This window comes from Apaloderma vittatum, unplaced genomic scaffold, assembly GCF_000703405.1.
Source record: "Apaloderma vittatum isolate BGI_N311 unplaced genomic scaffold, ASM70340v1 scaffold17777, whole genome shotgun sequence".
NCBI classification, from domain to species: domain Eukaryota; kingdom Metazoa; phylum Chordata; class Aves; order Trogoniformes; family Trogonidae; genus Apaloderma; species Apaloderma vittatum.
Window position 1 is genome coordinate 57,248 of NW_009726910.1, and position 16,657 is coordinate 73,904.

The 16,657-nt window shown below is 41.4% G+C and overlaps 1 protein-coding gene across 1 annotated transcript in view; it reads right to left on the reverse strand.

The window, feature by feature from the left end:
• RGL1 (ral guanine nucleotide dissociation stimulator-like 1) overlaps positions 1 to 15,912 on the reverse strand; it is a gene marked incomplete at both ends in the record, with an annotated part of 72,713 nt that extends 56,801 nt beyond the window's left edge. The window contains one exon of the mRNA XM_009873477.1: positions 15,802 to 15,912. Within this exon, the coding sequence (XP_009871779.1) occupies positions 15,802 to 15,912 (111 nt within the window). The remainder of the gene's footprint in view (positions 1 to 15,801) is intronic.
• Positions 15,913 to 16,657: the final 745 nt, after the last annotated feature.

Sequence of the window (16,657 nt, forward strand, 5' to 3'; positions counted from 1 at the left end):
ATTTTAAACCAATCTAGATTTCAAAGGCCTAAAACATTGGACCTTTCTCCCCATGTCATCCACATCAACATCCAGATATAAAAAAAATACAGCAGCTAAAGTTATCGTCCAAGCCCATAAATAACTCATACTCTGCCTTGAAATCAAAAACCTTGTCCTTCAAGTCTTTGTATGCAGTCCTGTCCCAAGCCTGGTCTAACCCACCTCAGTGCTTACACTTTAATCACCGTGTAACTGCAATTTCACTGTTGCAACCCCTCCCATTTCCCTAATTCCCTATTTTATTGTTATATGAGCCCTGATTATTTTGACACAAGTCTAGACATCACAGGATTATTTCTCCAGCACAACTGAATTTTGATGCCACTTCATACTGCTGTGATATCAGCCCAACAACACGAATCGCAGACGAGCTGAAAATTCTCAGCTATCCTCATATTTACGAGCTGCCTGGTTTTTAAAGACGACAACAGCTCTATGTCCATCCTAAGAAACAGCAGAGGAAAGCTATCATACAACTTTTGTTTGCGAAACACCGGTCACTAAAGCCAGTCATCATGTTTCTTTCAAGAAAAATGCTAAATCTAAATATCTTGTCACGTTCAATAAACACCAAGTATAGCAAGGAGAAGGGATAATTGATATTACCACTAACACAGTCAGACGGATTTCATATGGCAAGTCACATCATTTTATGAAAATTAAAGGTCAACATGGAAAAACTGTCTTTTGACCATTCAGAAACATGAAGACCATTATTCACCAATACCTAAGTTGTTGGTAGTCAAAAATTGTGATACTTTCCCTGTGAAAAGTCACCCTACTTTTTTCCCCTTCCAGGAATGTAATTTAATTTAATTGTGGAGTTCATCATCACTTGCTGCTCAGTCAGTAGAAACAAAGAGCGTCCTGTATGAGACAGCAGGCAACACTGCTGAACTGAAAATGATTTTAAGGACGCCACAAGTAATAATTCTGTTGCATAACAGTAGCATGAATGCACATTACATAACCCAAAATGGTTTTATTCATCCAGATTGTATTGTTGGCTCTCCTTTCGTGCTGTAAAGTTTGCTCAAACAGTACACAGAAATTAAAATTATACTGACTCAGGATACCAGTGTAAACTGCTACTGCACTCTGTAAACAGCAAGGCAAAAGTGATAGATTTTAATAGCATTAATAGCTGGAAAATAAAACTGTAGGTGTGGGGAGATAAAATGCGTTCTGACAGAGAAGAAAATATTTAGCAGAAGACTGATTCAGATTTTAAAATAAACTGAACTTGAAACATGAAGAAAACATATCCAGGAAATTATTCATAATAATTACTGTGAGCAATTGCTCCTGCCAAGCCCCCAAGCTTTTTTAATCTTTTACAAAAGAAACAGGTTAGCACTGAGTAACTTTTTTTATGACCACAGCATGAATACATAACTCAGCTGCATTTCAATGGCTGTGCTTTTCACCACCCTTTGTTTTAAAACTAAGAGACCTCTCTAGGGTGGGGCCCAAGTAGAAAAAGGGGTAATAGTACAATAATGTTACCTCATATTAAGAGTTACCAGCTTTAACCCTTACTCAAGTGCTGGAAGAGCGCAAAAATATTAGTTTAATCATTAGTTCAGGCCAAACCACATTTTAGTGTAATCTAGACATCACAGGGGACCTGATCATGGAATCTCTTAGGAATCTTCTCTTGTCCACATACGCACACATATGGAGAAAGGGAATGTCTATATATGACTACCTGTGCGTCTGTACGTACCAGATCTGTTACAGCAACATCCCAGTGCCAATTCTACTGTGACAAATTCTGCATTTCACATGACAAACTGCATAAGCGTATGGCAACTAAGAGACTGCACACCTACACAAATCACTGTGCCCTTCTAACTACAGCACTCAACCACTAAACCCATCTCTTCTGACACAGCAGAAAGCTGCACGGGTTGCATGAGCTGGTGCTGAAATGTTGTAGACATTTATATTTTAGTTTAAGAATGCTCTGTTTCAGTTGAACCTAAATCCTTAGGCAACGGACACAAATCAAAACACACAGAGAATTACATGGAAGTCTTGAGTCAGAATGCAAAATAAGTATAACATACAAGTAAGGAGGAAAGAAAGTGGCAAAAAGTGTCAGGCTGTAAGAGAAAACGTAAAATCGTCCACATTTACTGTCCTTTTTTTGTTTTGAGAGCGGGAGGGGGGTTGTTACTCAATCACCCATCAGGAGTTAACTGCATACCTCTGTTCTTCTCTGCCCTGTTCTAGCTTTGTGGCCATCTGAGGTTTTGCGAACAAAACAACTGGTGTTGCATGAAGAACGCAAGCCTAGCGGTTTAAGTAAGTGTGCAAGAGTTCATTCGCGTTTTGTATGATACAGGGAGCCAGCAGACTAAAAGCGCAGCCAGAATCTATGTGAAGCACTCAATGGGAGGAATGCAAGAGTGTAAGATCTGACTTCCAAATGAAATACGTTATTGTTACTTATGAAACATTTCCAACAGCAGCACAATGGCAGCCATGTCAAAACATAAGACACCATCTCTGCCCTAAAGGGTTTCTCCTCTAAAAATACCAAGTGCACCACTGGTAGAGCCAGAGATTACTATGAATCAAGCAGACAGACAAAAGGATGCATAGGCATAACTTCATAAATATTTTCTTTTTGTATTTGCATCTAATATTTAAACTGGCTTCCAAATGCACCTCAGGAGCATTTAGTTAACTAATCTCTTTTGCACCGCAAACAACAGTTAATCCTGAAGGGTGTACTGACTTGCCATTTGCATCCCAACGCCAACAAAGCTTTGAAACCTTCCCAACCTCATCTAGTAAGTTCTATCCACATGATTACTGCAGACAACTGAAGGACATTCTGCACTTGATTCAGGTCAAAATGGAAACTCAGTATGATTCAGCACATAAAAGCTTTTCTGCAAGTTTACGTGAGGCATAGATCGCTTTAACGTGCAATGGTCTATTTCTGCTCTAGGATATGTAAATTCTCAGAAGTTTAGATCACTGAATTTTGTCAGAAGGAGCTGCTGAGATAGGAAGTCTAAGCCACCCCATGAGGTGTATCAGAAGTCTCCAGTTTGAACCCCAACAGCTATGACAATCTGAACGCATCTCAAAGCATTCGGTCACTCCATATTGTTCAAATCATTCCGAGACCTTTTGATATAAAGTGCCACAGTATAAAAAAAACTTGATGGTTTATGTGCACAAAGAGGCCATGGACTCCCTAGAAAGGAAGAAACAGCTATCAACTGGGAGAAAGGTTCAGCCTTCATACGGAGAATGGCAACTGCACAAAGCAGCTGAGGGGGTGGGAGGGGAAAAGAAAATAATCTTTTAAACCGCTTTCAGAACAAAAAGGTGGAAAGAACATAAGAGGAAAGCAGATGAAAGAATAGAATATAATAACAGCATCATTCTACCAAAGCATTTTAAGTACCCACACCTTATTAATGCCATTGTGGCCCCTCAGCAGCATCGCCCCTGCAATCTGCTCCAAGCCCACGGTCCACTCCACAGGAGAGGAATTCTTCCATGGGGTGCGTTCCTGGGGGCCTGCTGGGAGTTTTTAGGAAAAAGGAGGCAAACTCTGGTATCTCATCTGGCAGCCCTTCTCTTCACAGATGGGATCAGAAGAGCCAAGCCTCTGCATCTAAAGCAGCAGAGTACGCCACTGTCCAAAACGTCACTAGTAAAAATAGTATGACAGAACAGAATCACAGGGCACATGAAGAGGACCTTGCTCTGCTATAGAATTTTTCTGGTATGTCCAGCATAATAGAAGTTTCCTCTCATACGGGTTTGAGTCTATCCCTGGAGGTGTTAAAAAAAGTGTAGACGTGGCACTTCAGGGTATAGTTTAGTCATCAGGGCAGTGTCGGATTGACTAGTGGACTGATGATCTTTGAGGTCTTTTCCAACCTTAATGATTCTATATTAAAGCACAAGATTTCACCTCTCCATTCCTCATATCACTAAGTCTCAAAATGAATAGTAAGAATATTACAGGAGAGACAATTAAATCCACAGAAGATACGTCGGTCAGTTCAAGTCACAATGTGAGTCCTTAGCAAACGCATACTGAGCACAGGACCCGTGACTTGCAGTACCTTTCTAAATCCCCCACCACAATTGCCCTCAAATTGGCCATTACACATAATAATTCACATGTTCAATACCGTACACACCAGCCAGTTTATTCTCTGTGAAGATTTCATGCTATTTTTGAGCCATGGGAGACAAGTGGAGAGGTGGCAGCTCAGGGACAAATACCAGTGGCGGTTGCAGCCTGCAATCACTTCGGCACTGATGCAGGGCTGAGCTCCAGAGAGGTAATTGCAATAATTTGGACATAAACGGGTGGCAGGGAGGACCAAGTAAAAGCCCCATCAGACTGCAACTCCATAAGCTGACAGAGCAAAAGGTTAATGACTGCTACCATGCAAAATGGCAGAAAGCTTCCCACCTAAGGCAGAGGCTGCCGAAGTTTCACTTCGATTGCCAAAGCTGTTAAAGGGTAGTTATGCTCTGATGGGCAACAGATGGCTTATGCAACTAAATGTAGAGAAATGTAAGAGGCCAGCAAAACGTCTGTTGAAAGTTCTACCCTCAAAGGTCACACTGTGGCACACAGATCAGAGAAAAGATCTTAAGGGTTAGAGCAGGCAGAACATTAAATCTTTCAGCACGACGCTTGGAAGCAGCAACAAAAAGCAAACAATTCTGCAAAGTATAAATAAAGGGTACTGAAGCAAGTCAGAGGACATTATTCTTCCACTGCATAAAAGGTCTGATGAGACCACATGTAGAGTACCATATTCTGTTCTAGCTGCCTTATTTTTAAAGCAGCTATTATGAAGCTGAATGGGGTAAAGGAGAGGGCAACCCACATGATTCCTACGTTCATGGAGTCTAAAACAGCAAGGATGCAAACTTCTCTTTTACATACCAAAAAAAGCAGGATTTGAGCATCCAAACCTCTCACTGACCGGGAGGAGGTTGGGGGACTGCTGGAACCCAGGCCCACAACAAACTCCAATACTCTGTTGCAATATGGCCCTGACATCTTCTGGACATTAAAGTTCTCATGATTTTTTCTTTTACAAGTGTCTGTGTTCAATTTTATTCTGTCTCGTTAAATATTTGCTGCAAACAAATTGAAACCAGAACTTTATAAACAGCAACACATAATAATTGTCATGTTAAACTAAACTAGAGGTTTTTCCCTCTGACAATGGCCAGATGCTACAGAGGAAGGTGAAGAAATAACACCCATAACATATAGAATAACCAGTCTAAAGGGCAAGACTCTTCGCAACTGCAAGAGGTGTTTGTTTTATACTTAAATCACAAAACATTATAGGTCTTGTGCTTGAAATTTCGTTAAGTATTTCACGCATTTGTTCTCATTATTTATATACAAATCCTAATAACTTCTGAATCCTTTTAGACTGAGCTGGTCTCAATTACTTCTTCCAGCAGCGAGCTCTTCAGGTTAATCACACACCACATAAAATTACTCACTTCTTCCCCTTCCCCTTTGTTTTCAAAACCACCAGATACTCCCTGTAGTGTTCCTTCTCCACTCACTGTTTTAAATGCCTTCACTATATCCTCCTATTCATTGCCAGTATCGAGCCTCAATCCTGTGAAGATTTAACAGATGTGCTTATTGTTAAACCTGCACATCAACCCTGATCACACCAAGACGCAAATTTCACAGTCCTCACCTTTTTGCTGTTTCCAAATGCCAACCATCCTTTCCCATCTGTAGATCCCTTTTCCAGTTCCCTTACCTCCGAGATGAGGGAACAAGCACGAGGAGTGAGTGAGGTACTACTGTAACCTCCTTAACAGTATTACCTAAGCTTCAGCTCATTCTCTGCTTCAGCTTCATATCTGAGCTCACTTTCACAACTGCTGCTGCACAGGGGGTGAGTGCTTCCACAAAACTCTGAACTCTCTGAAGTCCAGGACTTCTCCCAAGTGGTTTAAATTAAATTCACTTCTGGTCTTAAACTGTTTCAATGTGCTGCTGTGCACTGTTAAGCATCTGCTCCTTGCAGCATGTACGTCACATGTGGAGAAAACATCCATGAGATAACACTATGAAGCCACTAAATAAATAATACTATGCAACTCTGACAGCTGATCCATCACCTCCTGAACTTTTTCTAATGCTTCAAACTCTTCAGCAACCTCAAAGAGCAGCCTTTTTAAAATCACGTTGTCCCAGAAACACTTTTTTCTCCTCTTTTTCCCACCTCCCCAAATAAATGGGAACCCCACCCAATCCCACACAACAGCACTGATGCTGAGTTTTAAGCTCCACTCAAGTCACACTTTTGTGCTATGTCACATTACAACATACTTCATGTAGCCTGCCTGGTGAAAATTTGCAGCTGTGCTTAGAAAGTTATTTGGATGAAAGATGTTGTAAGAATGCAAGATCATTATCGCTTCACTTGGATATGTTTTTACTTTCCTCCCAGTCCCTAAATTATTGGTGGCACGGTGCTGAACTGAACTACAGCGCAGCTGAATTCAGGCGCTAGCAGTTTACTTTGGTCCATGGTAGAGTGATTTCCACAAACAGTAAATGCATTTCTATGTCCAAAACACAGAATTCCTTGCTATAGCTTTAAAACGTAAAACAAAAAAAAATAACAACCCACATCCTCATACATCTCAATAGAATTCTTATTCCAGGTGTAAAAACATAACACAGACTTAATAGTTCAGCCCTACATATAAACCTACATGCTAGTGTACCACCCATGAAGAACTACAAGCCACTTCTCAAGAACTTGCTCGGTCACTAACCACGAAGAGAGAGCGTTTAGGGGGCAAACCAAGTGCAAAAAGTTCTGGAAGGCTGCAGGGGCAAACCACAACACCTCCATGGAGACAATTATTGGTCAGCTGCTCAGCGCTTAAGGAATGAGGTTCAGGTACATCTGTGTTATGGGGAGATACAGAAAAGAATGTAATACAACGTATTAAAGTATCATCACAGGGTTCAAAGAACAGTCTATCAAACTGGTTCACGTGCACTGGACAAAAGCTGTCTTGAGCAATTCACTAGGAATGTAGCCTTTCAAACGCAAGTGGGAAAAAATGCAAGTGGAAAAAAAAATAAAAAGAGGTCTTATGCAGAAAGATAATGTTTTACAATCTCTGATACTACCTTACTGGGGTGATAAACAGATTTTAAACAACACGCACCTTTTGCCTCTGGTTTACATGATACCACAGACTGGCTACACAAAGACGAGGAAGAACAGGATTTAGGCTCAGTTGGCACTGATTTACCCCTTTCACACAAGGTAAATCCGTTTTTTTCAAGGGGGCAGGCCATGATCTGATCACTCAGTGCTCTTTTCTTCACACGGCTGTACCTCCTTAAAGCACTGGCTATAGGAAGCTATATACTTAGAAAATAGATTCCTACAGCAGTAGTAAAAGATGCAAGTTCAAAGCATGCATTTACACACTGTCACTAAACATATTTTTAATTAGCTGGACCAAGGTTAAATTTAAATTCAAGTGTGACTAACATGCTCGCAATGCTTCAGCCTGTTTCTTAAATGAAAACATCAAACCCAAAATTGTAAAACTAATGGTTTCTCCAGGGCTATTCTCTTCACAGCAACTCAGCCCAGTGCGTATGCTGCTTCGCCAAGGCTTTCCGATGACACATAGCCACATTCCTTGCCAACGCTTCTTTAACCCAACAAGTGACCTAGATCTTCTAGCATTCAGAAAGAAAATGCCAGATTCTTTGCAGAGCAAGCTCATTTCTTTTAATTATTCCTTTCACTCACTACTTTTTGACAAAGCGAGCAAGATAACACTCAGTGACGTTAGCAGCAAGATAGTCAAAATGCTCGAATTCAGGGAGAACCTCCACCACCCAAGAAGCATAGTTTAAAAAGACGGGCACCCCAGCTACCAGAGGAATCCCCAGTGGAGATCAATTCTAGCACAGGATGTCATTATATTCTCGCAGGTCACAGGTAAACCAAAAGCATGCCAAAGGCAAGTTCTTGTACACAAGTAGGTTGGCTGCAAGATTTCCAAAATGCAGTCGCACGCAACCAGCACAAAAGCAGAACAGTGAAGTCTCCAGCAACATTTGCTCAAGAGGCCTCCCCTGCCTCTTCCTATTCCACTTAATGCAAAGATAATTATCGAGAGATGCCTCTGCAGAGCCCTCGAGGAAGGGAGGCTGCCCGTGCCTCTCCTCAGTTCCGTGTGGCCTTGCAGGAGTATCCCACAGCCTCAGCTCAGTGTTAATAGCACCGGAGGATTAAAGTGCTGCCACTCCGTCACCTTTCGACAGCTTGGAATGGGAGGTTTCTAACTCAACTGAGAGCACGACACAGTGCTGCAAAGCCAGTTACCCTTCTAATTATGCATTTTGTATTTGGAACTGGGAAAGTAAAAGACAGTAATCTTTCAGGCTTCCATTCAAACACTCATAATAAGCTCGGTTTTCATTTCTGAGTGTGTGTTCCACACACATCCTCTATTATCCAGCTGATGATTACATCGAAGAGTGCTACTTGGGGTATGCCTGGAGCAGAAGCTGTGCCTGAGCCAGGAAGTAAGGGAAAAAAATATTCCGTAAAGCCACTAATAAGGGCTACAATGCTATGGTAATGCCCACAACTTAAGGAAAGGACAGGAGGGAAGAGCCTACTGAAAACCAAAAGGCAAGCTGAACAAGATGCCAAAGCTTACTTTTTTGACAGCTATGTACCTGCCTATAGGTAAAATCCTTTGGTTCACCCCGAAACCTCCTATATATCTACTTGGTGGGTCTCTAGCAGTTGACAGGCATCTTCGACCACACAAAATCAAGGTGAGCACACCCCATCTTTCTGCCCCCTCCAAGACAGTTCCTCAGAGAAGACAGCATTCAGAGCAGACAATACTGCAACCCAGTTTCTGCAGGGAACTTGTCAGCTCCTTGGGAACTGCTTTTCTGCTTCTGCCAAACATATGATCAAGAACTACATTTTGGCCTTGGTCTGAGCGGTCAGGACAGGCTGCAGGAATCTGATTCCAAAGAGTCTAATATAGTCAAAAAGGGACCAACATATGCTATAAATCAGGAGGCAGAACAGCAAGCTGCAGCAAAGACAAGGACCAGCCAAGTCCTTGCCCGGTGGCTGCACAGGAAACTACACTTGACCAGAACATCTGGGACCTAAGAGTAAGATGAAAAAGAAATCACAAGAGCTGGCTCAGAAGGGCATATGGGAGGGCAGGAGCAGGCTCAAGAGAAAATTTGAGGTTTTGTATGTTCCTAAAATGTTCATGGTTCCAGGCACCATTTAAATCTCAACCCATACTTAAAAGGTCACTGTTGGAAAGTAAAAAAATCCAAACTAAAACTTCTTTTCTGGCATAGTTTGAGTCAAAGAGGTTACATTCCAGGTCCTAACTGGGATACAGATCAGTTAGACATAAGGTTTTTAATGCTTTTCTGACTGCCCTCTCCAACAGAAGCTTCCTGCCAATGTCTGTGACTGTAGAGGTGTTTAGAAGTCAAACTTGTGGCATTGCAAGACAATGATTTAAAATTAATTTTTAACACACCACAAAATTCTCTGAAAAGGTAGTTACCAAACAATATCAGTCTTAAGAAAACACAAAAATATTTAATGATATATTTGCTACTTCTCAGCTCTTCCCCTTTCAGAATTCTGAACATATTTAAAGCACCCCTCTACGGCATTTTGTTCTGAACAAACCCCAGAGCCAGATGTTCAGCTGTGGCCAAAAAAAAAAAAAAAGAAAAAAAAGAAAAAAAAAGGAAAGTAGAAAGAAAAGAACATGTATCTAAAATCCACCCTAGAGACTGAATCAATGGCTAACTAAACCAGGCAGCACTACCCATGCGGGAGCATAACATTTCTCTGTCATCTGGATATTTAAGACTCAAAGGAAGAGCTGTCTGTGCCATCCATCAGTAGAGCAAGAAAGTTCACGCTTGAGGACAGGCTCTGAAAGCCTAGCAAGCATTTAAGATCTGGAGATACTGTCTCTATCGGCCTGCTCCAGCACACAGAGGCTTGGGGGAACTCCCGTTCCTGGCTGCATTTCCTGAGACCTTTCCAAGTAAAAACTCCAGAGGCAGAGTACAGGAAAATCTTTCCTGTAAATATCAGGGATCACCTCCTTCCTTAAAGACTCATTTCCTCCCTGCTTCCCTCAGATTCCTCGAGGGCTGAACACTAGCTCCCCACCGCTCCCCAACCCCTGGACGGGTGAGATAAAGCACTCCAGCTGCTTAACAGAGATGTCTGCAAAAGTTACATCATGACATTTTAAAAATTCTTGCTTGCTTTTCATTCTTATAACATTGTTCTCCATCTGCCCATGCCATACCCATACCTTTCACCATTCATTTTCTGCAGCACTGCATCTGCTGTTCTTACACCACTGTTCCCCCTCCTCCAATTCCACATCAACATTTTCTAACATCTCTCCGCTACTTTCGGCGTCCACTTGTTCATACTCCACTTCCCAGTGTGTATTCAGACACCCACACAAACAAGTCACTCCCCTTCATCCATCTCCCACTGCACTCCTTACTCCCAACTGCCCTTCTCTCACTGCCTCCAAACTTCAAATCTGAAATCTCACAGTGGCCTCCTCTTTCCATACTGGTTTCTCCAGCAGCACGAGTGACCAGCACCACTGCCTACCTTCAATTAACCAAGGCTTTACAGCCACACCTTTTCTTCGTCAGCCTGGATAACACTATGGGGGACTTCTACCACAAAGCAGCTGCTTTGCAGTCACTCTCTTTCTTTACACCCAAAGTTGTAAAGGATGAGGACAATAAATACCATCCTATGGCAGAAACTATTTTAATTCATTCAACAGCATGCCTTTGCATTCTGTGCTACTTAATTTCATCCCACTTCTGTACACAGCAATCCTGAATGTCAGCCTGTACGATATTTCCATCCTCCAGGTGTTTTCTTCCTCTGTCAAACCATCAAGATTTCGTCAGCATGCTTCTGCTTTTATGTCAGTGACCCTAATGGACGTGTGACAGCAGTTCAGTCACTGGACAGCATAGGTACCTGCCCCCAGACCAAGAGTCCCTCTTCCAGCTTAAGCTGCAACAGCTCTTCTTCAACAGGTCATTCAAAATACTTTATGATTCCTCAGTCTCTCCAGAGACTAGTTTTCTGAGTGATTTCAAGAGTGGATTTTCAAACAAACAAACAAACAGATTAAACCCACAATCTTTTTCAGTCCAGAAGATCAGTCACCTTCCTGAGACAAGTATCTCCTACCTACCTAGATCATGCCTCCGTCACCCCAAATACAGGCACTGCTGCTGCTCTCCAGTCATACAATGGCATTTCTGACCTATTGATGAATTAAAACTTCTTGCTGCTTGATTATCATTTCTTACATCAGTTCCTTCGTTCTTCTGGGCTGGACATGACCAGCTGCCCAGCATGAGCACATTAATCTCTGAGGTAGAGACAAAACTTGGAGACGCGATAGCCCCATGTGTCATCATTACCAACAACCTCCTGGTTGACCTTTGTCATCCTTACAGAAAATAGGCAAAAACTCATTTAGATTTTATATTAATCCCTACCTCACTCTCTCCATGAAGCAGACTTTGCTGTTGTTTTTACAAGGCTGACAAACCTTTAGGTGTTTATTTTCATTTGCTTTGCGAGGCTTGACTTTTGGCAACTCGTATTTTAGCTCCTCAAATTCTCCAGCCCTTCTTCCTGTTTGCAAAGGACCCCTTGAACAATTCTCACTTCTACCGTGCCACAGATGGAGAAGTTTCTTTCTTGTGGTCCTCCGCTATCTCTCCACCTGTCCAGTGACTCTCATCTCACCTCATAATGCTTTCTCTTGTACCTTTTGCCCCCCATAGTACCATCACTTCCCTAGTCAAAATCTCTTTCAGTTTCTCACCTCCAACGTTCCCTTCACCACTCCACTTACTTCTCTACCTGCTGCTTTTTCCTTTCTCTTTCAACTAACTGCTTGCTTTCCAGCTTACTATTTACAATGAACCAGTGACTGGAGTCCACCTCTTCCAATGCCATTCATACTCCGTCAGCATACTGCTCCTGGCAACAGAAATCCAGGTGTTTAGCAACTGATCTACTTTTACAGTTACTTCTTTACTGTTCTTATCTCCTTCTGGCTACAGTATGATTCAGCTTGTCTCTGTTTCATTTCACAGGTACCTGGCTGTCAGTTTAAGATCAAAAACCCCACAGGACTCAAAACTTTTCACCTGTCTTGCCTGCTTTGTTGTCTTTTCTTCACAGACAATAGCACTGTCCTATTTGACACACAGGGTGCTGGCCTACCTACAGCCTATCTTTACATCACAGAGGTAGGCTGAATCTCATTTTTCATGTTCTTTCTTTTAAAATACAACCTTGTCTTTCTAGTCACGCCATTAAAATTCCTTGCTGCACTCTCAAACTTTGTACTCCAGTTACCAATATGCCTCTTTGTCCAGCCTGAAGTAACGTCATTCAAAACAATGCTGAATATCCACTTAAAACTTAAAAGCTTGCTGCAGAAAGCATTCTCCTCTCCCCTCTTTTGAGCATGCCATCCATCTATACAAATCTCTACTTCTCCCATCCTTCTCTCTCCCAAAGAAGTCCAGCCATGCATCTCTGTTTCCATGCCCTTCATGGCTTGCTCCCAGTCTTCACATCATCTGTCTTAAGAGCCTCAAGACACCAACACCCAGTTCATTTTCAAAAAATGCCTTCATGCTTTCTCATGTTGAATCTGTGGCGTTTGGGAGGTATTCTCTCTCAACACCTCCAGAAGTTACATTTGACTTTTGAAGTTTTGTTAAGAAAACCTCCATTGTCTTGGTGTCTACAAATAACTTCAGAAAAAGGAGACTGCTGCAAATTGATACTGCTGCCTCGGATGCCAGTCATCAGCTGAGACAACATATGTGTGCAGGCAAGGCTCGTTTAACATTTAGTCTGCAATTTCTTTTGGTCAGGATAGTGCTTTTGTGCAGCATCTATCACAACAGCAAGCTGCTACTAGGGCTTTTAGTATTTCATAATACTGTAATGTCGTAAGAAATCTTAAGCTTCACTAAATACTAAGTGACTAAGTATTTAGTGACAAAAACAATAGCTATTATTGGCATCCTTTGATGTCTAACATTAAATTTAAAGCTAAGAAATCTGGCGTTTATACAAAAGCTTTAAACTTTTGAAAGTTACGGAACTACTGATGACTACATAAGCCACAGACTGTTTTTTTCTTTTATTAATTGTAGAAGTTCGAAACACAAGAAAGACATTTCTGTACTTAAGTAGGTAAGTGTTTATGGTGCTAAAGCTGTAATCTTATGATTGGCTTTTAAACAGACCATTCTCCCATAGCAGTGCCAAGCATTCCAGAATCCTGGACAGGTTCTTAAGACAGAGAATTTTAAAAAAGGTTTATTAGACTTCTTGAAACATAAAATATTTAGGTTCATTCACTTACTGGTACAAGAATATATTTAAGCAAGATTTCAAGCTTCTGAATGATTAGAGTTGGTAATAAATACCAACACAGAACAAATAAGACCTTTTATACACCTTTCAACATAGGTTCTATGAAATTTTTGGTTAGATTTGCATTTCTCTCAGACATACAGAATGATTTGCCATCTAATGCTTTTCAGCTGAAAAGCCCCCAAATCACTTTACAAATGCAGCATCACTAGGAACTAACTGCTCTCCAACTGCTGGGTCAAACCCCTGATCTGATACCACACAATATTTAATAGCCACATGCAACACTGAGGTCCTAAAAGACTTGGTTGCTCCCATACTCATCAGCTGACCTTGGGTCTTCAACCTAGGCCTGATTTACAGCACCATTAAAAAAAACTAAGACCAACACTGATCAATCCAACAGCATATTAATTCAGCGTTATGAATTTCAAAGTACAGGAGGTAAAATTAACATCAGGAAACCCTATAAGCTTCAAATTTTTTTTGTAAAAAAAAAAGCCACCTGATGACAATTATAAAAGAGATGATTACACTTTTCAGGGCAAAACTGCTGGAGGAGGGCATCGCTGTTCATAAATAATCGTCTGAGTTAGAGGCTATTTACTGACTTTAGGACCATAGCAAAGCCATTAATACAACAAGATCATAAAAAGAGCTTAAAATGTTTTATGTTCTGAAGAGCTTAAGGGAAACAAGCAGCTCATACATTTAAAAATATTTTTCAATAATATGCATGAGATTTTTTGCTCATGAAGGACACCAGCCTGGAAGCCGAAATCATCAATTTGCACCCAGAACAGGTGTGGAATTCTGACACATTGCCTCCTTCCCCCGAACAGGGCTCATTTCTGACCTGAAAAAACTAACACTAACCACAGAAAGTCAGAAGTCACTTCCATGACCTTGCAGTCCCTCGTCCTATTAATACTGGCACCACCAGCTGTTGTGATGAGCTCAAGAACACATATGCACATTTCCTTTGAGAATATGACCAAGATCTGCCAAACTCCTTTGACATAGAAAGAACAACATAGCTGAAACAGGAAAAAAAAATAAAAATCTGTTTTTCTGAAGTATATTTATGGGATAGAGACACATTCAAAATGATTTCCACATCTTACAGAAAACCACCAGCTGGCAAGTTTACAGGAGCTCAAAAATACTAATATTTTTCCTGGTAAAAAGAGGAGTCAAAGATGGGAAATCTGCCTCTCAAAGGAAGCAGACTTGAAATCCTCTGTGCTGATTAAAACTCTATGCACTTCTTGGAAACATGTGGAGGAAAGATTCTAAGTACTATCTAGATGCAGGACAGAATTTCCTTATCTCTTTTGACTGTGGTTTCAGTACTGCTGTACTGATTTATGTCACGGAACTTCACAAGAAAATTGTTTCATAGAAATCTCAGGGCAGTTTTAAAAGCCTTTACAATACCAACCTGGATACCACATCAAACCAAGTTCTCCTATTACTGCTTTTGATCCCAAAGAAAACGCATATAAATAACAAAATAATATGAAACTTACAGCCACCTCCTAAAGATCTGGCTCAAGCTGCCACAGCTGCACTGATTCCAGTGAAGTGAGGACATTTTATATCAGCTGGGGACTTGGCCTGACAAAGGTGAAGCACTCAGCAGCATGCCAAATTGAGTGCGTGTGCATTTAAGCTCATTTTAGTCACCACTAAAGCCTTCACGCTTTGAAATACAGCTTTAAAAAAACAGAGCGGTAATTCTTGACCATTTCTCATCCGGCTGAGAAAGCAATACAAAAAAAAGATCCAAGTCTATATTCACTAAAGTTTCGAGGCAGTTTCTGCTAACTTTTCAGAGACCTTCATCAGCCACCATACCATGACTATTTGTTTGGGAGACCTGAGATGGGTTCCTAACAGCGGGAAGGAGCCACAGCACAGTCTGAAATAACTGTTAAATGTTCAACTTCTCAGGCCATAAGCCAAGATCCTTATTTCTGCACTAAGTATCATCTGGCCCATGGCCACAACTGGTTAAATCTTACTTACGAGTCAAGAAAAGAGGAAGAGTCAACACAAGGAGAGAGATATTTCAGATGACCCAGACAGACAACTTCAGTGTTTTGGTTTTCTTAAACAGCACAAGCAATCAGTGCTAAAAGTTAATATCATAACAACCCGTGTGGAATTCAGCTTTCTAGAGCAGGTTCCAAAGTTCGTGAGCAGTTTTCCGAAATGCCACCGTGCCAGCTTTACTTACCCCTAGCCATCTTGCTCCTTTGTTGGCAGCCTGCTGAATCTGCACTCTTTTCAGGGTGACGTGGTAAATAGCTCCCTCTTCTACCTCTTCACCCCCATCTTGAATTGTGCTCTGCCAGGAAAAGGGGAAAGAAAGGAAAAAAAGTTAGAACGGCACAGCTTCCCCCTTCTGCTAACCACAATCTATACCAGGTGCTCTGCTGCTCCGCGCACAGCTGAGGGCAGAAGATGGGCTGCACAAAGTAAATACAACAATCAAAGCAATAGACTGAGGGAACACTGGAGATATTCTTGGCAGGCTATCCTTTCCTGTGGTATCAAGATACCCTGACTTTCCATTTAGCTGTTTTTCCTAGACTAGCACATATTTTAAATAGTTGTATAAAGTCTTTTCTAAGGAAATAGTTTGGTTTTGATTAGCAGTCTTCTCTTCCCTCCCCCTCTCCCCTTTTCTAAACCAATTAATCTCTTTGGCCTTTCATTTATGGAAGGAATCGCGCTTTTTAAAACCGTGCAATTACTTAGGCACACAGCCTTTAAACTTTGAACTAACAAGCGTTTAAAATACGGCAACCCTTTTATTTCTTTTGACAGAAGGGATCTGAAGCGCTTGCGGTTTGCTTTCCCCAAAACCCATTATTTCAAACTACAAAAACAAAAAAGGAAAAAAAGCAACTTTGCAGAGAGACGAGGGTTTAAAGCCTGCAAATAACAGAGAGTGGGTTAAAAAAATAAAACAGCGCGCAACATCTTCCAAACTTTACCCGAACATGTGCTGGAAGGACTCCTCATCTCCTAGATTAACCGTACTAAAGAGCACAGAGGCGGACAGGAATCACGCACCCGCACTTCTCCCG